This window comes from Ischnura elegans, chromosome 8 (genome assembly GCF_921293095.1).
Source record: "Ischnura elegans chromosome 8, ioIscEleg1.1, whole genome shotgun sequence".
In the NCBI taxonomy this organism is placed as follows: domain Eukaryota; kingdom Metazoa; phylum Arthropoda; class Insecta; order Odonata; family Coenagrionidae; genus Ischnura; species Ischnura elegans.
The window spans coordinates 59,144,824-59,169,562 of NC_060253.1; the positions used below are offsets into that span (position 1 = coordinate 59,144,824).

General features: G+C 36.3%; 2 protein-coding genes across 3 annotated transcripts; one reads left to right on the forward strand and one right to left on the reverse strand.

Annotated features, from left to right (window-relative positions):
- LOC124163267 (solute carrier family 35 member E2A-like) lies at nt 1-16,135 on the reverse strand. Of its 2 annotated transcripts, XM_046540054.1 has the most exons (8): nt 16,032-16,132; nt 15,305-15,692; nt 15,067-15,202; nt 14,712-14,960; nt 6,544-6,597; nt 4,814-5,035; nt 2,724-2,979; nt 1-765 (listed from the first exon to the last, which is right to left on the reverse strand). In XM_046540054.1, the coding sequence occupies exons 2-7, from the start codon at nt 15,639-15,641 to the stop codon at nt 2,787-2,789; spliced, it is 1,191 nt and encodes a 396-aa protein (XP_046396010.1). In that variant the 5' UTR covers nt 15,642-15,692; nt 16,032-16,132; the 3' UTR covers nt 1-765; nt 2,724-2,786. The 2 variants fall into 2 exon arrangements, with proteins under 2 accessions (XP_046396010.1, XP_046396011.1); XM_046540055.1 differs by lacking the exon at nt 2,724-2,979 and having other exon boundaries at nt 16,032-16,135.
- A 76-nt stretch (nt 16,136-16,211) lies between these two features.
- LOC124163266 (phosphatidylinositol N-acetylglucosaminyltransferase subunit A) lies at nt 16,212-24,506 on the forward strand. Its single transcript, XM_046540053.1, has 11 exons — nt 16,212-16,395; nt 16,521-16,677; nt 16,767-16,946; nt 17,028-17,146; nt 19,047-19,162; nt 19,998-20,089; nt 20,180-20,385; nt 23,011-23,096; nt 23,476-23,659; nt 23,846-23,936; nt 24,051-24,506. The coding sequence occupies exons 1-11, from the start codon at nt 16,379-16,381 to the stop codon at nt 24,162-24,164; spliced, it is 1,362 nt and encodes a 453-aa protein (XP_046396009.1). The 5' UTR covers nt 16,212-16,378; the 3' UTR covers nt 24,165-24,506.
- Nucleotides 24,507-24,739: the final 233 nt, after the last annotated feature.

The following is a 24,739-nucleotide window of genomic DNA, read 5'->3' on the forward strand; positions in this document are numbered from 1 at the left end:
AAATGTTCATCAAGTTTTTAATAATAAAATCACTGCATCACCACCACAAGTAGTGAGTTTATAAAAATAGAAGACTTGCAGTAATTAAATTCATTTTTCACTCTTAAGTTACCTATATCTATTTACATTTCACTTCCATTGATATACATATTTATATACAATTTACAAAACCAATGTGTACTTAAATAATATTACACATAGTCAAAAATTTACAAATGGGAAAAACAGAACATAAGAAAAATTGAGATAATAAATGCATGATAAAATCATTGATTTGTCAATCATAATTACAAATTTCTTCATACCAATGATAAAATTTCAGAGTAGCACAACAACAATTATTGAAAAACATTACAAAAAATATTATTTTATGATGACACCATGTTTCATGAAAAGCAGAACCACACAAATAACTTACACTATACACAATAACAAATACGTACATCATGAAACAAAGGTTATCCAAAATCTGTGCATTACATTTATGTAAAAATACCCTGCTACCTATGTGGTCATCACACACTGAATAATTACGACCATCGCACGTGGCCATGTAACTTGCAATAGAAAACATCATGCTTTAGAAACAACTCTACCTTTCTTCAGCTTTCAAAATGTTTCCCTGAGTTCCACTTTTACTCACACTCAAAACTAGTTATCACATAAATTTATTTTTATATGATTAAATGAAGCCACAAAAACTAGATAACTCAATCACAGATGAGCAATTCCACCAAACGGAACTTCAAATGCTGCCACTTCTTCCTAAAAGAAGATGAAAAAATAATAATCAACCAAAAAACTATTCTCAAGATAAGAAATCAAACAACAAACATCACTACGTATAAGAAATAAATCTCCTACTCAGTACATACATGCAATAAAACAGATGTAAACAAAAAGCTTACACAGCAGTTTCTGTCCTTTGATGGTAGCATGCATTTCGAAGACAAGAATATAAGGTCCATTAACTGAGCATATGTAATTCCAGGTGACGAATCAACATTGTTAGAAAATTCAGTCTGCTTAAATAACATATATCAGTTTGAGTATCCCACTAAACACTGGGAAAGTTTGTCGTGAGAGGAAACAAAGTACAGACTTCAACTTCTCCATCTTAAAGTAAAGGATTCATTTTTCCGTCAAAAGCTTTAATGTGCAAGAAGTATTTTTAAGCAATAAAATGAAAATTACCCACTAAATTAGATGCAGCATACAACAATAATGCAAACTCACTCAAAATCACTGACAAAATAAGAAGTTCATGGTAAAAAATGAAATAAACTTGTATATAATGGCTTGGTACATCAGAAAAAAAAAAAATTGAAAAATTACCAATGATAAAAAATGGCAATGATTACAGATGTTGCTAAATTGAAATATTTGATGGGTCAGAAGTTTGGTTAATACAACACAAGCAAAAACTGATGGCACGAAATGCCACATTTATCTCACTAAAATGAAGCATCAATTACAAAACAACATATTCTGTTAGGAAGGCTGGAAAGACATTGATAGAAAGAGGAGGGAGAAACAGCCAACAGGTCGTTTTGATTAAGTATCTAAAGGGATGGACTAAAGTGGCCATATCTCTTAAACCTATTTATTATTTTAAGGTGAAGCAATTCCAAGTTCACTGCCGTATTTTCCCCATCAAAAAGAAAGAACAATAGGAAAAATTTTTTTATTAGAGGATAGGCCAAGTATGCAAAAAGCTGAGAACCCTCGGGACTCTGACCGACCTTGCCTACTAGAAGCAGTTCATAATGCAGCTCCTGATGATAAAGATCAATTCATTTTACAGTTATGTACCTACATATACTAACATGAATATAACCAGATTAACTAAACATTCTAAATCTTTTTCAAGCACCAAAAATGTAGGGGAGGCCTATTATTTAAAATAACAAAAGCTTCAGGTGCATCACGCAGCATACACCTATAAGTTTAACACGTTGCATACAGATGGCAAGAATTCTCGTCACTTTTTTCCCGAACGTTCCGGACGGATGACGAAGATTCTCGTCATTTAGGCGCATCAACCTAAACAATTTTAAAGCGTACCGCAAGCGAACGTATTCTACGCTTTAGAATTGTTTAGGTTAACGTGCCTAAATGACGAGAATCTTTGTCATCCATCCGGAACGTTCGGGAAAAAAATGACGAGAATTCTCGCCATCCGTACGCAATGTGTTAATTATCGTCATGAGCCACAAAATCAAAATCAAGAAATAAAAATTAAAGTTTGTTTACTCTGAAATTTATTATTGAAAGGTCAAAATATAAGAGGGGATTCAAATGAAAACTACGGATAACTTTTTAAACTATTTCAAATCAAGGACGTTTTTTATGTTATGCCATTGGATAGGTAACGGATTGATACCATTAAAAAAAAAAAAAAACATTCTTCGTGGACTCTGTAGACACTCTGATTGAATATCTTCAATCGACAAACTTAGTCCCCCTTTTCTGTCTTCATAGTCACTTAATCCCCTCTATCTTAAACTGAAGAGTATGATTCACACATTCAGAAAATTAAAGGTACACTTATAACAGATTACATTATTTTTTGCTGCTTGAATAATGCCACTTAAACTTGAGGTAGACAAGCTCCGAAACAAATCAATAAGTCACTTTCACCACCGATTTCAATGAAACCTGCAAATCATAGGAAATCATAGCAATGAAATGTATGATTTACAGTCACAATGAAATATACTGACCTTTAAGAAACAGCCTCTCTCACAAGATTCAGTTGGATTGGCATCCAATGCCACCTCTTTTCATTATCTTAGGCCACTTGAGGTTTTCCCAGAATTGACTAGCTTTACCATTAGATCATATTCTTGCGCCTTGTTGTACAGCAGAACCCCTGCTATTACTATGCACGTTCCAAGACCACTCAGCAAAGTGACAGGATTGTCAAAAAGAATAACTGACAACCATATTAAGAATGCCCTCTTAGCCGTGTTAGCAACACTAAAACAAAGCAACAAAGGTGATGATCACAAATGGAGCTATTAAATAAGCTATTCAAGGGAACATATATAAAAGGACAAATATGCACATTTGAATGTAATGTATTAAGCCTTTGCTGCCAGCATTTAAAACTTATGTACTGGTGCAAAGCTTTTTTTTTACTTGAAAGCACAGTCAAGCCTCACTCAAAATTCTATGTTCACCTCGCTATAAAAGTTTTTATGTATAAAAAAATCTCAGTATGAGTTTGACGTTTTGAAAATTGACTATATAATTTATAGTTAAAAATTGATGAAAATATGATAGGAACTGCTTGACTGAACCCATGGAGAATTGGGTGCATACTTATTGCAAAAAGGTTAACATCAACGATTATAGGAAAATATGTTTACAACATGAGGTTTGAATCTAAATTAGAGGTCATTTTGCACCACTCTGGCATATTTGCTAAATAAGATTTATTATAATTAGTGTACAATATTTGAAGGGGTCTAAAATAAGGCATACATGTTAGGAATGGATTAACCTGAGATTACTTTTCTAATTCATGCAACAACTTTGGAATGCCATGCAATTTTTTAGACTAAATCTCTCAATAGTTTAATATTTTTAGGGAAACATATTTGGGGTTACTTTTAACATATATAAGGCACAGGAATCACAACACATTTGTGCACATAAAAGGCTCAGAAGGTCATTGTAAAAAGGAAGAAATACGGAGCCACCTTAAAGAAAATTGAATTTGATAAAAGAGTTTCTTCAAAACATTACTTGGAGCATATACTGAAGAACTTTCTTCAAGATACATATTTGATAGCAGAGAAAGTGGCACATTCCATGTTCAATTTATTTTCAATATCCACGGGCAATGTTAAAGGGCTTACTTCCTTTTATACTCGTGGAGATATTTAAGTATGAAATGATAAACATATACAAATTTCTAACTTATTCACCCATTGTGATGAAGGAAACAAAAAAGGAAATGAAGGATATCTGCTAGTTTAAAAATTCAATTAATGTAAATAGAGGGGTTGACTATAATTTCAAAACATTGAATTACTCAAGCTTGAAATAATGAATTTAATAATGTGTAAACTACATTGGTAACTTATCCTTTGATTTTGATGAAAGAAACCATAAATACAAGGTCACATTTATCTACTTCTCCAATAAGATAAACTAAATCTTTTAGCTCATTAAGCTACATTCCAGTTATCAAAACCTATAGTCTCATTTAATCAAAATTTATACCACACAGACATATATATTTGTGAAATACCTGGTGCACAGGGCACAGAGAGAAAAACAAATGGACCAAATTCACAGATCAAAGTACATATTTTGCCATAGTGAAGAAGCAATTGGCCACCCTGAACTCCCTCTCTTCCCCTATGCTAATTCTAATCCTAGTGCCTCCTTCAAATACCATTAGTACAAATGTATGGAAAGGAAAGAGCTTGGGTACACTTACAAATGATGTGAAAGCATCAAAACTTATAGAGTCATGACTAAAGTTTTTAAGTAAAAATTGCAATATTTAAATAAATAAAAGATTGTAGCACTTCTCCACAAAATTTTTTACTGCATACAATATGTTTCGGCTCAAAGAGCCATCATCTGGTAGCGTAACGATACACAGGAGAGAGTCCAACGGATGGTTGATTGAACTATGTACTGATAACCAAGGTTCTGCATGTGTACATATGATACTGATGTCCATTTATCAAAGTCATGCATGACAACAATAATTTTGCTTCACACACACTTTTGAAATAATTAATAGAAATCAATCAATATTTACCTTTGTGAACCATAAAAATAAAAAGAAACTTACCTATGGGTTACAGGGCCTATGTAGCCCATTAGAACATAGGCAGTGATGCTTTGAAAGTGAAAGAATACACCATTCAACAATAGTGCAGAGAGGAGAGTAGGATTTGAAGTCGCCTCAGCCCAACCAGATGCAGATACTCCACCCACATCAACCAGGAGCAATGAAGCAGGTATTTGTACAACTACAGATGCCATACTTGTGTAAAACTGAAGTTCGGCAGGGCTGTAAGTTATAATGTGACATTTTTATCAATGCAAAAATAAATATTACCACCACAACTGGTGATGGTGGGTAACAAATTAATGCATTTAATAAGAAAAAATGCACATGTTTTACAATTCACTCCACCAAACATTAGGTAAGATGCAGGGCTTTCCTCCATTGGGAATATGTACATGGATATGGTATTAAGACACCCATTTATTTGACGAAAGGTTCACTCATTCAGAAAAAATAAGAGACAAGAATAATGCTTTAAGGTATCCAATTCCTATGTATAACTGAGTTCTACCACCTTCTCGGCTCAAAAATGCCTAGGTTAAACATACTTCAGTATACATTCTTTGAAATACAATTGAATCATATTAGGTTCGATTTTATTAAACATTAAGGGAGAGTCTTGATTCTGAAAGATTTAAAATGCGAATATCGGCAAAATACATCTGTATATTACATAATCTGGTAATTATGCATGGCCACCATTGTTAGGTTTTGTTTATTGTTTGCTTTAAAGTGCACCAGTAGGATGCAGTCCTTTAGTGAAACACGAAACTAAAATGATCATAAATGCTATTCCTTGATATAATGCAGGGAAGTCAGCTTATATCAAGGAGGTTGAGAGATAGCAAATCTTTAATAATTTACATGCATTACTTCAAGCTCAACTTATAAAAAATAAATGCAAGTGATTATGATTTAGCTGAATGAAGGAACATTATATAATGTTAAAAATTATGAAATAAAATAAATATATATTATTAATACTGAGAAATTTTCATTCTTTCGAATCTAGGAAAGATAGACATCATCAACTCCATCATCTAATTATAAAATTTAATGAACAATATCTCACCATTAGTTGAATTTATTCCTTTGAATTTAGTTTTGAGTTCAATTTTATTAGTTAGTAAATTTGATAAGGCATTAGACAACAAGCATGACTGTTCTTCCACTATTTCCCAATTCCACAAGTCATTTTGATTTTCAAAAATATATTAGGATATTCAAGTCGATCATCTGAACAGAAAACTGAAACACGCAGCTAAGGCTAATACAATATTATAATAAATTTGATGGAAATTAAACTGAAAATTCCAAAAAATATAAAGAATGCTTAAAATTAATGTTAATTTGACTTAATTTGAAATAGAAAAATTGGAGAGAGAGAAATATTAAGCATCCACACTTGGAGAGAAATCCTAAGAAACACTATTAATTATTAAGCTGGACACACTGCGTAACATTAAAAAAATATATAATTATCGTCATCAATGAAACTGCATCAAACCAATCTTGAGGCAGTATATTTTTTATTTGGTTGTCCAATCCATTCTAATCAGCAAATTTTTCCATGTCAACAAATTTATTCTCCTTCAGATCCTTTATAATATGACCCATGTATCATAGAAGGCCTTCCTTTTATATTTTTTCTGCCTATTTGTGCTACAATAAATGTCTTCATCAGACATCATGTCTCATAATATGACTGTTAAGTTTTAGAGGAAACTTACGTGTACTTGAAGTTATCACCACTGATAAGCATCTTGGAGTAGACATTTTGTAGGCTGAAAAAAATGAATCATATGTGTAAAATAATTGAAAATAAGTCAAATCATACAATTTTGATAAATGCTCAGAAAAAAGCATTTACATTTCATGCAGGGATTTACAATTATTGCACTTGATCCTGGACGGATATAACTCTCTGTACTGCTAAATTTGCACGTTTTGCATGATTTGTAACATTGTAAAAAATGTGATATAGTATGTACATGATCAAACATAGGCTTTGTATTGTTCCAATTACATGAAGACAAACAGCATATGAATGTATCATGATGAACAGGATCCCAGCTAAGAATTAAGGATAAGGGTTTAAAGCGCAACTAGTACTTATGGGTGTGGGGGTATTGCATACCCACAAGGGTAAGCAGGAATTGCAGGGGCCCTCCTCCAGAAATTTTTTAAGAATAATGGTTCAAAATGGCGAATTTTATGGTTTTCTGGCGGATATTTGATTAATCCTAACACTATTCTATAAGTATTACTGATCCAAATAAGTAAAATGGATTAAAATTAAAAATTTATCTGAGCTCTGGGGGGGGCGGTGGTGTTTATCCCCCAAAACACCCCCCTCGCTGCACCACTGATGGTGAAAGACCCCGGAAAGGTATAGGTATTTAACATTCAGTTGACAATAGCAAGGGTAACTTTGAGATAGGATGAAAGGGGCATACAATTAAATGCTAGACATACTGTTAGTATAAAATTTCTGAATTTCCAAACTGAAGTGAATAAGGATATGCAATGCACCTGAATCTGGCAGTCAAACAGTCAGTACGAGACACTGCATGTATTCAGAGGCATGTGAGGCTATGCGCCTGGGTACAATATGAGGTTACATAACACTTAGGGTACATCAAGTTCCTTTTAATAAGGAAGTAAGGAAAAAAATCAACCACGGGAAGTTATCAAGCAAATTTGGATAATATGAATAGAAGCAACCTTTCTCCAGGGGTCGCTTAAACAGGGATAGACTGTCTGGAGACTGAAAAAATCATCCAGGTACTGATAAGGCATGGATTGATCATTCAAATACATCAATGAAATATACTTTTATGAAATTCAAGTAACAAACCTATTCTAAAACCTCCCCAAAGTGATTGAAGCACTAAAATCGCTTTCAAGAATCTAATTGCATAGAGCTTTGTCGATCCCTTTAGAGCCCTCAGATCTCCTTTCAGAAATTACCACCATCAAAAAAATCGCGATAGCCAATGGTTACACCGAAAAATTGATCAACGATTTGTTTGAAAGCAAAAAGAGAAAATTCTTACTCAGAGGTATTTACTCTACCACCCCCACGGATCAACAGTCATGGCGACGCATAAAATATTTAGGCCAACCTTCTATTAAATTGGAAAAATTACTCAAAGTAATCAACATAAAACCGGCCTTTTACAATAATTCTAACATGAAGAGCATGCTACCTTCAGTCAATGACCCCACTGATTCAGCCCTCAAGAGCGGGGTCTACCAATTAAGGTGTGGTGATTGTGACTCCAAATACATAGGACAAACAGGAAGAAGTCTGACCGTACGAGCGGAGGAACACCGGCGCGATTACTACAACAACACTGGGATGTCCCAATTCGCTACCCATCTTCGGGAGGAAGGCCACCAAGCGGATTTTACCCCGGAATTGCTTCACCGAGTCAAAAAAGGAACACAGCTGGACATCAGAGAACAGTTGGAAATTTTAAAAATTGTAAAGAGGAAAGAACCCATTGCTAATGACCACCTTTTCCCTTTCCACTCCCCCCTTCTAGACATTCCACTATTACACCCCAAAAAATCCTTGTGACGCCAACCCACGCTCTACTTTGTAACTACCTCTGGTTTTTCTCCCTATCTCTTCCCTCCTTCACCTTCCCCGTCACTTACCTCTCCCCCCTCCCCTTCCCCTCCAATCACCCGACCACAGAGTATATATACCGGCAAATTCTGATGTGTATCACTAGTCTTGATAATGGTACAGTGTAACCGAAACTAGTCGGCAATAAAGTGTGTGTTTTGTAGAAAAGCTAAGCAATTTCCTTTCCAAACATTAGATAATTGACATTTACAAATGCATTGAGCTATACATTCTTATCACTTTTCATGGCGAGCTCCTATCACACTAATACCAATTGATCAACACAGTTGCTAGATAGTATTTTTTCCTAGTTAATTTGATAAGATAACAAAATTTTACAGCGAACGGCTACTTTTCACAACTAGGCATTTAGTTTTCAGTAATAAGTGAATGATTTTTTTACCTGAATCTATTTTATTGCCAATTTATTGCACATATTCTTGAATTAAAGGTTCGACAGTATCAGTATCAACAATATGAAGTTGCATTTCACGAAAAAAATATTAACTTTGCTTCTTTCCACAGCTCATTTACATCACTCATACAACAGTTTTTAATATTTATCAGCATCACCATCCAATGCAAATATTTTTTAAAAATTTGCTCATGTATAGTACTGGTCAATCAAAATAGGGTAACTTGAGGGTAACTTTCAAAGCAACTTTCACTTGAAAATTTCAAAACCAGTTTCCTTCAGCCATTTAACAATCATTCGCCAGAAAACGAGGGTGTGGTGGAGGGAATGGGAATAATGACAATATTTTCACCCTCAAAGTAAGACCTGGGGATATTCCCATTTTTACTCACGGGCTTCCAAGCAATAGGTTCAAATTTCTAGGTCGATTGGCCATGCTATATTTTTCATCTTGACACTTCCACTGCACAAACGCTCAACAATCGCCCACCAAATCAAACCTGCTTATCTAGTACTACTAGATGAGTGGATTTGATTTGATGTGCGATCGTGGAGCATTTTTGTAGAGGAGGTATCGATCCACTCTTTGATCATTACAGGTAGTTACGTTTTGCTTTAACCTTCATTAAGGCATGAGATATCCCTTATTGTAGACACTCAGGACAAAAAATGCCAACGGCATGGCACACGACATCCTTCAATGCTCAGTTTCTTTCGCCTTATAATGCCTCTCTTCTATGATTGGCCCACTTATTTCATAATTAACTACTTAAAAAGATAATGCTTTGTTCACAAGGTTAAAACATTAATGAGTCAATTAATTTATTTCAAGCCCAGACCATAGAAGCAGTCTTAAAGCAAGCATCTGAAGGTTGTACCCCCTCGAATATTCAGAAGATACAGTCGTAGGTGTTCCCACCCAGAGGAGCTCCTTCCAAAATGTAACCTTTCCTTTTGGGATGGGTTGCCATTTTTCTCACTCACATATTGCTTCGTACCTTATTAAAAGATTATAGATTCCTTATCTTAGGAAAACCTTAGCTTATGCTTACCATATTTCGCAGAAATATTGTAAGGCATATTATATATAAGTATTATTATGCATAAGTATTTTGCTAGGCATATTTCCTACCAATCATTTAGCTGTGCTCATTGGCATATCCAGGATAGGGACAAGGGGGGGGGGGGGGGTTAAAATTCCAGCAGTAGTGGGGGTTGGAAAAAAATTACCATTCTATCTAGTGTAATGTAGGTTCAAAGATTTTTGCGGCGTTGATCAGATGATCTCTGCATTCTCTTCAGGTTTTCACCGCGTCCGTTGGGTTTTGGCGACAACAGTTTCACTGACATTGCAGTCAGCATCTTCAGGTCGAAGGTCACCTTCGACCTGAAGATGCTGACTGCAATGCCTGCCGAGAATGCAGAGACTATCTAGTGTAAATTGGATACCCAAGGGTGGGCTATAGCCCCCCCATACATCCGCCACTGGCTGTGCTGCTAGTAATTTCTACTGCCTTCTCCATTAGTAAATTTCATGAAGTACACTTAAGTACACTGGATCAGGGCTCCTAAGAGTGTCTGCCGAAGGTAGTCTAAAATATGGGATTAGTAATTCCAATATTTTATTCCATGACATCCTTCCATTCATTCCCAATAAAGGCAGTGGTGTATCTTAATTGGTTTTAAAAAATTTCCCAGTCCTCTTTCCACCAGCTATACATATACACATTTTTTTTATGGAAAAGAAATGTTCCATTTTGAAGACATGGGTCAGAGAACCAAAGGCAACGGTGTCTGTATGAGATAAAATTGAGCCCAATAAAAGTTAAATCGGAGTGGCCATATACTAGAAGTTCGATTCTCATACGAATAACTTCCTTCTGCTGGGTCCTAAGTCAGAGGTGTCCATAAAAAGAGGTTTCACACTATTCATCCCCAGCAGGGACACAAGTAGGGTAATATGTACTTGGGCAAGGAAGAGCTTTACATTCACATTAAGTTTCGACACATTTTCTCCAAAGAGAAGAAATTTTCTGTCTCTCCAACGTAAAATATGGATGTCTCCTGGTCTTAGGATATTGGAGGAAATCTTTTTTATTTACTCGCATCACAAGCTACTTTATTGGAATTTAACCAAAATTGCTATGGCAATACTTCACATTCCTTCAATGAAATGCTATTCATGTCGTGGTTGTGATTTCATTCAAATATCCTCAAGCAAATAAAATCATAGCAAAAGTGAACTCCCAGACAAGTAAATAACTCGTGGTTTGAAATACGGCCGAATATGTGGATTCAAGTACACTACAAGGCATGTCCCAAAATTAGTATGCGGTTGGTTGCCTTCGCCGGAGATAATACGAAAAAACTGGTCAGAGGCGCGCATATCACAAGTTTGACCCGCGTCATATGCATAACAATGCGATAAACGCACGCCGCTGACAAGACGCATTTTCAAAACCATTTGGAAACTCAGCCAAGCCGATAGTTAATATTTCGTTAGACAGGAGAAATTTCAAGCGCGATAAATAGAAAAATTTCGCGTAAACACCAGTTGCGATGTGTTATAGAATAAAATTATGTCGAAAGGACTAAACATGCGCAGGTGCCATCGATAATGATTTTGCGGTAATGAGCGGTAGAATATGATTCCACGATAGCAACATACAGTATTGCGGCGAAACCGAATCAAGTAAGCGTACAGTACGACGCTTATCATTTCTCATTAAATCGGTTTGACGGCGAATGGGTCTCTCTCCTTCCGAGATAGATTAAAATATACGATTGAAAGGTTGACGAAAAAACGAAAAGTCATCCAGGAATTGTAAAGAAGCTAAAAATATGCATGATCTGAAGATGGTGACGACATGACAAGATGAATACGCATAGACAGAACTTGAGGACCGAAGCAAAGCGATGAGTGTTCGAGAGATCATCAAACACCGCGATGACGATGGAACTGAAAAATTCGGAATGGTTATCGTGATGCAATCGATTACTCAACGAGTAAGTGGGACAAGAGACAATGATGAAATTAATGTTCAGCGTTTCGAATTGCCAATATCGGTGAAATTCTGGACATTATACTTAGGTACCCCACTTCAAATTTGAAAAAAAAAGAAGGCCCAGCGACAGAGAATTACGAGTAAAATAATTCCTCTTAGGTAATATAATGGGATGAAACAGAACACGTAGCTTTTTCTAGCTAATTTATGAATCCTAAATTTCGTGATGAGCTTTTTTGCATCCAATTTCTTTCAAATGGAAGGGAGGAGGTAACACGCACAATGATCTTGGGAGCAATTTCTTCGGCGTTGAAAGAGAAATCCTTTCATTGTAAATTAAATGAAATTGATACGACTCTTTTCCAATAGTGGAAAAAGCCCCATATACATAACAGAACGCCCCTCTCGCGAACAAAAACATCACACCCCTCGAGTAGCTTTTAACATGACAAACCAAGAACCTCAAGTCACCAAACCACAAAGGGCTCACCCAAAGTGCCACTTCCTCCTCCCTCAAGAGATCAATCGTAAACGATGCCATGAAGGATAGCAGTGAAGTCCCAACTCTACTTCCCAAGCCTCCAGCAGTGGACCAATTGTACAACAATTTATTGCATAAATACTACTACTGCACCTGATAGACTTATGACGTTGAAAAATGTCTTTTAGACATCTTGAATACATTCGAAATTTGTGCTAAGCAATAAAAAGAAAAGTCTCTCGCATAGTATTTATATGGTTGGACATTATGATCCTCTCAAAATTGCTGAATTATAGCACACACAATGTAGGGCTGTCAACCCCCACTCTCTCGACAGCTCAACCCTCCTAATTATTTTTGTCTTATTTCTCTAGGCTGCTATTAGTAACAGGTTACACCCCCAACATGAACACCTCTGTACAATGTAGAAGTTTGTATAGCAATTCCACAAATTTCATCTAAGTGGAATGAAGAGGGAAGGAGTCATACTTTGCATCGGCAGATCAAGGTAAATCTTAAATGGCAAATTTTGAAAAATTTCGTAAAAATCTAGTCAGCGTACCTTTTCAATAAAATAACCCAGAGCACATGATCTTATACTAAGTTCACCCTATGATGGGCCTGATAAAGGAATAGATCACTAAGACCCTGCATTTTCCCTTAGTATACTCAATCCCACGATAAAAAACATAGCAGTGTTGCCTGTATTAAGCAGTAACCAAATGGGTAAAAGAGAAGTAGGCACTTGAGAAGGCAACAGCCAGCTGAATAGAGAAGGTGACATGAAATTGACACATTTCTGGAATAAGGAATAATAAAATTAATTTTAATAAGATTAATTTTCTACCTTAAGGTAGATTATCAGCCTAGAGTTGTCACCATCACCATTAGTCAACAAACCTAGGATTAGTGTGATGCAGCTCTCCATTTCTCTCTCCTATCCGCTAACCTTTTCATAGCGACGTATTTCTTCTCTATCACATCCTTTAGAACCTGTCCTATGCAACTCATTCAAGGCCGCCCCTTGTCCTTCTTCCCCTCCACCTATCCTTCAACGATAGTCTTCATCAGGCCATCGTGCCTCAAAATGTGGCTAACTAAGTTGTCCCATCTTCTGCTTAAGGTTTTTAGGAGGCTTCTCTTTTCTCCCACTCTTCTAGGCACTTCCTCGTTACTTACATCCTAAAGTTTTGCAATTTTAATTTCATGCATAAATGCAATAGCAAGGAGTGCAAAGGAAGCAATACTGGTGGCTAGCCACGGAGGGTTCAATATGGGCCATATTATGTATTTCAGCTTTAAAGAAAGGAATGATTTGTAGTTAAGGATGCAGCCCTCCCTAAAGGCTCCTCAGAATTCAGAATTTCTAGAGTGGTAAAAATCCCAATAAGATATTTTAAAATATTATATCAAACTAGAGGTTAGGGTTTGGTCAGATTAGGACTGTCCATCGGCCAAAAATCCATGTGTACACTGCCAGTTAAAAATACAAGCAACCTTCTTCATTCCAACAGCACAAGGTAGTTTTATTGCACTGCTTTGATGACTTTTTCTTGAAACTTCTTAATATGGAGGCCTAACCTAAATTTGAACATACAGATACGACCATCACTCACTCAGTTATTCAATTCAACTTTGAACCTTTGAATTAACCTATAGGTTACTTTAAATGGAAGAGGTTAGAGCTCACCTCACACTAAGTCACAGGCCCAGTCCCTTTCTCTGGGCCACTTCATGCATTTTGTTTAGGGGTGTCTGAAAGCTTCACCCAGGATTTGAACCTGGGACCCTTCGATCAGCAGCCAAGCACTCTACATACTAGGCTAACAAACACCCCAATATATGACCATAATAACAAATATGATTTTGGCCTTTTTGAAACAATAATAATTATTCACTCACCATTATGACATTAGTCTACTAAAATATGTATTCAATAACAAGGTTAGAAACTCAATATATTGGAATATTGATACCGATATAATCAAAGGATCAATACCCCATGAGCAACATTTCAATGTGAAATTACAGAATTCTCGTCCTCAACATTTGATGTATTTCAGGATTATGAATCTACTAATGTTTTAAACGAAAATTTTCCATTATTTTGAGGAGAGCTGACAAGGTCATTGGGCCCTGACAATGACGAAAAAGCTTTGAAATGTCACGAAGCTCAAAAGAAATCCAAATCGATTATGTACTGCCCTGGATAGCATGAAATCCTAAATTTCTTGATAATAATTTAACCTGTAAATATCAATTACTCTTTAAAGTTGGGTAGACTTCACACAGATAAAACATTTAACTTGCTACACTATCAAAAACTGAAATGGATCTATGATAAAATGAATCTTAAAACTTACCATTCAGTCAAATTTGTAGCCATTGCTGCTATGAAGCCCCTGGCATCAAAACTGAGTTCATTCGCTGAGCAAAGAGCCAAACCACTCATCACTGGGATAAGGGAAAGATTCACATAAAGTCCTGTGTGTTCTCCGAGCAAAAATCTGGATATTAACACAGTGAACAGGGGAGCAGAACTCTTAATAGTTTCTGTGAAGCTTACAGCAACATAATTTAATGCTACTAGCCCAAGAATTACAGTGGTGAACCTGAAAATAAAACAATGAACTTATTTTGTTACAGTACACAGTCAACGGTTGCAGGGGTCTTCATATCATTTATAGCATTTCAAGGAGCAAAAACTCGTCTCCTCACCTCGTGCACCCTACAAGAATCATATGTTTATAAAACCCTGGAGGTCTAGAGAGGCGTTTTATAGGTTTATACATCCCACAAGGAATGTACATTTGCAAAAATCCGCAAGTAGTCGTCATCAGCATTTGGCAAGTACCTGAAGAAAAGCAAAAATTCCACCAATACATTTCACCGGTAAATAAAAAATGTACTGCGGTCCAATTTTAGTGCACGACATAAACAGAAGCGACATAATTACCTAACACTGCAGGATCTCCATGCATATATGAAAGTATGTATTTATTTAGGAATAAAGTACAACCACTGAAGAAATACCAAAGCACCAAAAAGAAAATTGCACGAATATTCAACAGCCCTTTGGAATCGTTGGTCACCATATCCTCCCGATCACTCTTCACAAAGGAGGATCTTCTAGTTCGTTCGGGATTAACATAATGGGTGAATTGATCTTCGGAAACGATTGGCACAACAGGGTCACTCACTGAGGAAGCACCATCCTCATATTTATCCATTCCTATCAAATTTCTCTCCACAGAAATGTTGCCTCCAGTGGAAACTATGATGTTGCCTTCCATAGATACACCAATAGAGCTATGTCTACTGATGACCCATTACGTCCAAAAGTCCTGAAAATCCAAATCAGCAAGACTGTTTAATCGATAAGACTGGACCAATGCTTCAGAAATATCAAAAAAGCACCCCCCATTGAAGTAGGAGCCAAGTATGCATAAGTTCACGCTTTATTTACATAAATTCAAGGTATGGGGAAGAAAACATGGAGTTAAAACAGAAGTTTCACTCACAGAATTCATTTCTATACAGCACAAAAATGCTTACTCTTATAAAAAACACTTATTCCTAAAAGTAAGGAATCAAGAGCCTCGAATCGTTTCGAAGCTTTAAAACGTTTTGACGACGGGAACTCAAAATTATAAGGCACATCAATAATAATTCTATATAATTACCTATCATTTCTTCCAAGAGCTAAAAAAATCTCTCACTGCCTGAGCTTATCTCCGGTCAAACTGTGTTCCATTGAGGTGGCAAATTATTTACCAACTTTCGCCTGCTTTCACTGTGCCCTCTTTCGCCGAGTCAAGAAACTTCTGCTCGCCGGCGAAACAGTTGCCGGACAGCTGAAAACGATAAGACGAAAAGGTAAACAAAAAATTTTGGAGCGACAAGAGACCATAGAAGCGGATGTATCACGTTGAGCTCAAATGGAATGCTATGTAAGTGAGACTACAATGCATCCTCTGTCAGGGGTGTGGTAACTTTTTAAGCATGGCATCTCCGTGTATCATCAAAAGAAATGCGGCACAGGCTATGGTAAGAAACCTATTTAATGTCCATGTCTCCTGTTTTTATTCCCTGAGTGTAACCTAATCAGCCATTTTTCCATTGATTATATTTGCTAATACAATTAAGATAGCTAATTTATGATAATTTTACAGTATGGCTTCGGACTTCTTCTATCCCAACATGGGAGGGGTAGAAGAGCACATATACAGTCTATCTCAGTGTTTAATAGCTCGAGGCCACAAAGTTATTGTTCTTACCCATTCATATGGAGACCGAGTTGGGATAAGATATATGACAAACGGTCTCAAGGTAAATTGCATTTCTAAATTTGTAATTTGGTCAAGTTATTCAAGAGGGAAAAATTGAAACGTCATAACTCCTGTTGTTTTTTCTTACAGGTTTACTACCTACCGGTAAAAGTATTTTATAATCAGTGTGTATTGCCGACAATGGTTGGGTCATTACCACTTATTCGTTATATTTTAATTAGAGAAAGGATCACTATCATTCATGGTCACTCGGCCTTTTCAGCATTGGCTCATGAAACTATGATTATTGGTCGTCTTTTAGGACTTCGGGTAAGGAAATAATGAAGTTCGTATTCTTTTTTGGAATGTGTATTGTTTTATGTTTACGTTTTATTTTTTACTTCTTTTCAGACCGTCTTCACTGATCATTCACTGTTTGGTTTTGCGGATGCATCTGCAGTCATAACTAACAAATTCCTTGAAATTTCCTTGGCAGACTGTCATCATTGCATCTGTGTATCTCATACAGGGTAAGGGTATCATTGGCATTGACACCTTATAGTTTTCTACTCGCGTTCTTAGGTGAAAATGATAACTGAAAAGATAAGTGTTCATGGCTATTCTCTCAAATGTGATTGGTCTCCTGGTCGTAAGTGTGGGCAAGCTATGCAATACCCTCTTCGTGGAATTTTCTATGAAGTAGGCAAGTGACACGCAACTTTGGTCCCTAAAAACTGTAGTCATAAACTTCTTATTGTTGGTGAAAGGTTGGGATGATACTGTCGCATCTGTCTACAGTTTTTTTCTGCGTTTTCAAGACCTCATAACTCAAGGACAAATTTTCCCCTTTCGTAATGGATCCATCCTAGTTCCTCCTTCAAGGAGTTGGGAGGCCATTATTTAAATACTTACATCTATCCAAATTTTAAGGTATTAAGTTGATGACAAAACAAACTTTAATGAGCTCACCAGTTTTTAACCTTCGAAAAATTTATCATTTTTATCCTAGGGGAAACTAACCAATCGTAACATTAGAAATTACTGTCAAAGTATTTAAATAGGAATTGCATCTTGGGAAATATTTTTATTTCGTATAGGTTTTCTCAGTGTTCGTTAGTGATGCAAAATATTTACTTATTTTTGCTCATGGTTATAGCATGAATTAAAAAAATATCCACGTATATCCAGCTACACAGTAATCATTATCTGTAATGGAATAACTCTTGAAATGAAGATTTATTTAACTTGAATTTATTCATGAATGAAATTTTTTTATATCAAAAAGTAGGAACATGAACGTATAAAATCGTATCCGGCTCAATTTTGTGGAAGTTCTTTATATCCATGATAAAAAGAAGAACACAATGGTAATTTCCACACTTTTAATGTCACAACTCAGCAACCGACCATGGTTTCAACACGTAAGTGTTGTATGTACCTTGTAAGTGTACCTTGAAAATGACACTTACGTGTTGAAACCATGGTCGGTTGCTGAGTTGTGACATTAAAAGTGTGGAAATTACCATTGCTGTCTTCTTTTTATCATAGGAACATCAAGTCCTATCCAGACAAGTTATGGCTTATTCATAGATGTATATTCTCAAGCCTTGCTCCAGTCATCTAGCGCTTGGCTAACAGGAAGATGCATAACATATCTAACATAGGTTGTTGTCTGGCATGGATATAGCCAAGGGATGCAGACCATCTCATTTAGGTCTTGATTCTCCTCTTTACTTATGCTGTTGGGTAAATGAAATAACTCTCCCACCACACGGAATATCTTCAAAACCTCCAACGAAACTTGCATTTCCATTCCCAACCCAACCCACAGAGTCATTTCCATTATTATCCTGTTTATGTCATACAAGTATAGTTAGAGTACGCACAGTACATTCTGGCTTTGTGGTAATCTGACATGTCCAGTATACCAGGTGGTGACCTCCCTTGGGCGAATATAATTTCGTCAGTTTTAACTAATTGGTTTTTCACTAAATAGTTATTATTAATTTTATTACTATGCATGTATGTGTTGGTCAGTTCATAATTTGCTTGAAATTATGGTTGCGTGACCCACTGAATCGAGGAAAGAAATATTCCTTGCAGAGTCATAGTGACGTTGGTTTTATTTTGCCTTTATCGACCATAATTGTTATTGTTAATTTTGTTATCTACCATGACTCACACCCTAAGTAGTAGGGACAGTCGGTTTAAGGCTATGTATTTAATTGCAAAATTTTACCTTAAAAAAGCTTTTTTTTGCATTGTGCTTGTTTCCTGCATGTATCCAATAATCCAGCATTTCAAGCTATCCCACGGCTGCGTATGAGTTGGATTATTGAGATTGTACTGTATTTATTGATTTAGATTTCACTTTATCATCAATTCTACATTCACTTATTGTCTTTGATGGATAATATGGATACATTATAGGAAAGAGAATACAGTCCTACGTGCTCGAGTCAACTGTAGCAGAGTATCTGTGATTCCTAATGCTGTAGATACTGCAGTATTCACACCTGATGCAGCTCAGAGAAGTGCTGAAAAAAGTGAGTATGTAAATATGTCAACTTACGCTTAAATTGATACATATTAATCATTCCAAGAAACTGTGAGTTCTGCATAAGTTTGTCAATGATATGTTGGTTAATACAAGGAGGAGTCTTAAAATATTCATGGGAAAGAGTGGGAGATCATTGCTTAGCCTTAGACTGAGGATAGTAACATATAAAATTGAAATGCAATAAGTAATGAGCTTCCACCTGATGTGTACACTTAGCATAAGTTTTGGGTTATGTTGCTATCAATTCATTCAAAATTTAATGCTGAAACATTTCACTCTACTTATTTGCATGCCAAAGAGATCCAATGGTGTTTGACTGGGGCCTTGCTGTATATCTTAACCCTTATACTGCCACCAGGCCGATATATCGGCCCTCACTGGTTGAGCGAAAACTTCCAGGGGCATTTTTATCGGCCCGAATCATTTCACTTTTTCTCGCGATTGTGGCCTTTTCAACGGCTGTAATTTATGTAAAACCCCATAATCTATCTATGGTTATAAGATGTAAATATATCTTAAGAATTGGGGAAAAAATCTAGACATACTAAATAGAATTAAGTTGCTGAAAAATTTTTAAATCTGAAATGTTGCTAATTCCAGAAAATAGCCTTGGCAGTCTTAGTACATCCCACCTGAAATGGGCTGGCAGTAAAAGGGTTAAGAATTATTACTGTTTTACACGGTTTGTTGAGGAGAATTATCTACATTATCTGCTACTTAGAAATTTCGGAAGTAGATATTTTTAGTGTAATTAAATTATTTTTTATTAAATTGATTTTATTTGCCATTATAGGTAATTGTGCATCAACTTTTTCTTTCAGTTACCATTGTTATTGTTAGTCGTTTGGTGTATCGTAAAGGTGTTGATTTAATGGTGGAAATTATTGCTGAAATATGCTCAAGGTATCCCGAGGTGAGAAAATGGGTTTTTATCTATGATTTTTGGATTTGATTTTTATTGCATCAAAAATGGATTTCAGTAATCGCATATCATACCTTTCAGGTTAATTTCCTCATTGCTGGTGATGGTCCGAAGAGAGGATTGCTTGAAGAGGTTAGAGAGCGATGTTCTCTTCAAGAAAGAGTTACGCTGCTTGGTAGTCAGGAACATAGTGCTGTGAGAAACATCTTGGTCAAAGGCCACATCTTCCTCAATACATCACTCACTGAAGCATATTGCATGGCAATTGTGGAAGCAGCCTCGTGTGGGTAAGGTGTTTTATTTCTCATGTATGGCAAGCTTCAAGGGTTTTTGTTTATTAAACTTTCTACTGGTTTTATTTGGAATGAGCTTCATGGCATTTGGCATCAGGGGCACAGCTAGGAATTAACGCTAGGGGGGTTTTAGGTGCAACTAATACTGGGGGTGTGGAATACCCACCAGGGTAAGTAGAAGGTGTGGGGCCCCTCCCCCAGAAAATAAATTTTAGGATAAATTGTTCAAAATTGTGAGTTTTACGTCTTTTTGAGGGATACTTTATTAATCCTTACACTATTCTGTAAGTAATATTAATCCAGTTAAGTAAAATGGATTAAACTTACAATTTCCTCGGAGCTCTTGGGGGTGGTTTATCCCCCAAAACCCCCCCTCACTTCCCCCCTGTTCAGCATTATCATAATATGCTAATGAAGTTCCTTATTTTAGCTCCATCAAGAAAAATGGTGGTGAGGAGTATGGAATTAAGTCGTGAAAACATCAGAAGAAAATTTATTTCATGTAGTTATCAAACATTCCTTACTTAACTTCCAGTGGCGTAGCCAGGAATTCCGTTTGGGGAGGGTCCAAAACCGGGGGAAAAATTAAAAAAAAAACAGGGTATTACGAGGGTCATCCAGAAAATAAGTTCCGTTTTGGTGTGTAGATCGCTAGAGGTACTTTTTGACAAATGTGGCTACATTGTACAAAAGAGGGGAATCTTCTGAATAGAATGAGAGGGAGATAGGCTCAGTAGCCTTGAAAACAGAGTCAAAGCAACTCGTTGAAATGGAGTCCTCGACGTCGCGTCCCGCCACCTCGGTGCCTGTTCCGTCTCGAGTTGTTGTGCAGGGAGTGATTCAATTTCTTCATGCCCGTGGTTTCAAATCGGTTGAAATTCATTAACAGCTTCTTTCTGTGTATGGAGAGGGTGTAATGAGTGAATCAATGGTGAGGAGATGGGTTGGTGAATTTAAGGCGGGAAGACATTCACTTGAGGACGAAAGTGGAAGAGGCAGACCCTCAGTTGTCACGGACCAACTTGTGGCAAAAGTCGACTGTGCTGTATGCGGAGATCGCCGTTCCACTGTGGACGAATTTCATGAGTGTTTCCCTGAGATCTCACGATCCTTTATTCATGAGATTGTCTCGGATAAACTCGATTTTCGAAAAGTTTGCGCCCGATGGGTTCCGAAAGAGCTGACGCCCGAACACAAGTCACAACGAGTGGCTGCAGCTCGTGAATTTTTGGGCTGCTACAGAATGGAAGGGGATCCTTTTCTCAAGTCCATAGTCACTGGAGATGAAACCTGGGTATCACACTATACCCCAGAGAACAAAAGACAATCCATACAGTGGAAACACACCACCTCCCCAAGTGCAAAAAAATTCAAAGTTGTCAAGTCCACCAGGAAGATCATGACCTCTGTTTTCTGAGACCAAAAACGGATACTCCTGATTGATTTCTTGCCTCAAGGAGAAACAATTAACGCCTCCCGGTATTGTGAGACTCTGAAGAAGCTTCGTCGGGCAATCCAAAACAAGAGAAGAGGAATGCTGACCTCTGGTGTGTGCCTTCTCCACGACAACGCAAGGCCTCACGTCGCTCGATCCACTACGGAACTTTTGGATCAGTTCGGTTGGGATGTTCTGACCCATTCACCTTACAGTCCCAACTTGGCCCCTTCAGACTTTCATCTGTTCACCAAAATGAAGGAGGGATTAGCCGGAGAACGTTTCACAAGTGACGAGGAAGTGAAAGAAGCAGTCACCAACTGGACCAAGGTGGTGGCGGGAAGCTTCTATGAGGAGGGGATTTCAAAGCTGATTTCTCCGTATACGAAGTGTATCGAGGTCTTTGGAGATTATGTGGAAAAATAATGCATATTGTCAAAAACGTTTCCTGCAAGTTTGAATTTTTTTCAATAAAAACTCGATTTAAAAAAGAAAAACGGAACTTATTTTCTGGATGACCCTCGTAAGTAAAAGTGGGTTTTAAACTGATTTTAACACTTTTCACAATTGAAAATACTTCATTTGTTAAAAAAATACTTTATAAATTCATGATTTTTCAATAATTTGATTTCTATTATGAAGGAAAATAATTGTGCTTTTATATTTTGGGGGGGTCCAGACCCCCCCAAAATATAAACCCCCAGACCCCCCTGGCTACGCCACTACTAACTTGCTAGTACATAAGTAATTTGTATGAACAGTTTCATGGTAAATCAATTGTAAAATTAATTTCAATCGCATTTGCTTGTTTGCTTTATTTTGTGGATTCCCTTGTAAATTCATGTGCAACATATCTACTAGCTAAGAGGTAACCAACTATTCTAAAATGAAACACTATCCCATTGAAGCTGAATCATGTCATTGTTTTGTCATTTAAGGTTTATGATTGAAAAAGCTTAAAGAATAAAAGTTAGTTAATCTAGTGCCAAATGGTTGTATGTAGTCATAATTCGTCACCCCTAAGAATGCTGCTTCAATATGCTACAAGTTGATACGTATGTATGTTTAGGGAAATTTTGTCCAGCTTCTGAAAGGGAAGTTATGACTTAGGTATCTGTCTTGTCATGCGTATTGCAGCGATACAAACTTAGGTAGTTTCTTACAAAACAATATATTTCTCTTAGTTTGCAGGTTGTTAGCACCAGAGTTGGTGGTATCCCTGAAGTTCTTCCTCCTGATCTTGTGTACTTGACAGAGCCAGATGTTCCAGGTAACTAAAATTGTTATTAATTAAATGAAAGTAAGCAAGGATATAAGTGTATTTCATAAAAAAATTGATGAAGCATATGAAAACTTATTGTCTTCCCCGTTATCAGGCAAATTTACTAAGGGATTGTTAATGATTGAGTGCTACTCTGTTGGATATAAGATGATGTTTATCTTGCTTTTTTTTCATTAAAAATTGTGTATGCATCAGTCATTGTAAATTTTAAAAGGTCAGATTTAAAGGTTTTAAATTTTGGTCATTTTTCTCTTGTTGAATTTGATCATTTCTAAAGTCAAAATGAGCCAAAATGGAGCTACCATATACATACATAATAGATACTTTTGTGAAGTTTAAATACGTTTGTCCTTTCTATTTTATTCAGCTTTATTGGATGGTTTGGAAACAGCCATCAGTGATTTGAAGGCCAAAAAATGTCCACCCCCGGAAGAGTGCCATAGAAGAGTTAGCAGCCTGTATAGCTGGACTGACATTGCTGCTAGAACTGAAAATGTATACAAAATTGTTTCCCAAGAGCCGACTAGAAGATTGGGTTTACAACTCAAAAGGTATTACCTTACAGGAAACATCTTATTAAAATATTCATATTTTTCCAATTTTTTTCTAATTATGCAAATGTATATTTGATTGGTATTTTCTATTTATTGATCTTATCTCTGTTGACCATGGAAATTACGATAAAAATGAAAAGCTGAGTCAATAATATGTTAATGGTAAATATTTTCCTCTTTCAGTTACATAAAGAGTGGAGTTTTGCCATTTTTATTAGTGATTTCTCTGTGCTACATCATTTTGCAAGTTTTAGAGTGGCTGGTACCGAGAGATGTAAGTGTAAATAAAAGTTCATTCATGTTGTGAGAGAGGTTGGGCTGTTTTCATTTTCCTCTTTTTTGATTTTTATTTACTATTATGTATTATTATCAATTCATTTCATTACAGCTTATTGACATATCAAGAGACTATGCCAGCCCTGGAGAGCCGGTTAAAACAACTAGTATATGCTTGATCAAGCCGAAGAAAGCCAAGAAAAAACGTAAGGCAAGAACATCCTAACGATGTAAAAAAATTTCTGCACAACACTCCACCATTGTGTGTTTCTGTTGGTTTTATTACCTGGAGTCAACTGCCAGTATTTGTATCTAGTCTCAGATTTTATAAGTTTATATGATTATCTGGTTTTATAAAACCTCTGAAACAATTTGGTGGTACTCCTTTACCAAGTACATATTTACAGATTATTCATGCATGTATTTTGTTATTGAAATATCAAATGTAATGAGCACCGAAGGGGCTCTGGTTGCATTTTAAGGAAAATAATATGTATTTATTTATGTCTGTGTACTTTGTATGACGTCATTGATATAAAGTGGAATAAAAAATAAATTTTACATGTAACCTTATGCAAAATCATGCTTCTATTCCTTATTATAACCCAAGATTCCTTGGAAAATAGGTGGCCATATCATCAAATATAGGTCACAGTACACATAATGATTATTTCTTTTTATAAGCATGAGAATCTATACGGATATATATGGTGGACCACAATGATGGCAAGACAAGCTTGGTGGAATGGACAATGACAAGATGGAAAAATCGCAGGAGGGAGAGCTAAGTGAGCTCTTGGC

Coding starts and splice junctions, on each gene's coding strand:
- LOC124163266 (XM_046540053.1), top strand. Junction 16,678..16,766: donor ATATGACAAACGGTCTCAAG/GTAAATTGCATT, acceptor TTTTTCTTACAG/GTTTACTACCTACCGGTAAA. Junction 23,660..23,845: donor TTGGGTTTACAACTCAAAAG/GTATTACCTTAC, acceptor TTCCTCTTTCAG/TTACATAAAGAGTGGAGTTT.
- LOC124163267 (XM_046540054.1), bottom strand. CDS start 15,641: ATGGAAGGCAACATCATAGTTTCCACTGGAGGCAACATTTCTGTGGAG. Junction 14,961..15,066: donor ATTCTTGTAGGGTGCACGAG/GTGAGGAGACGA, acceptor TTTTATTTTCAG/GTTCACCACTGTAATTCTTG. Junction 6,598..14,711: donor GCTACAAATTTGACTGAATG/GTAAGTTTTAAG, acceptor CATTTTTTTCAG/CCTACAAAATGTCTACTCCA.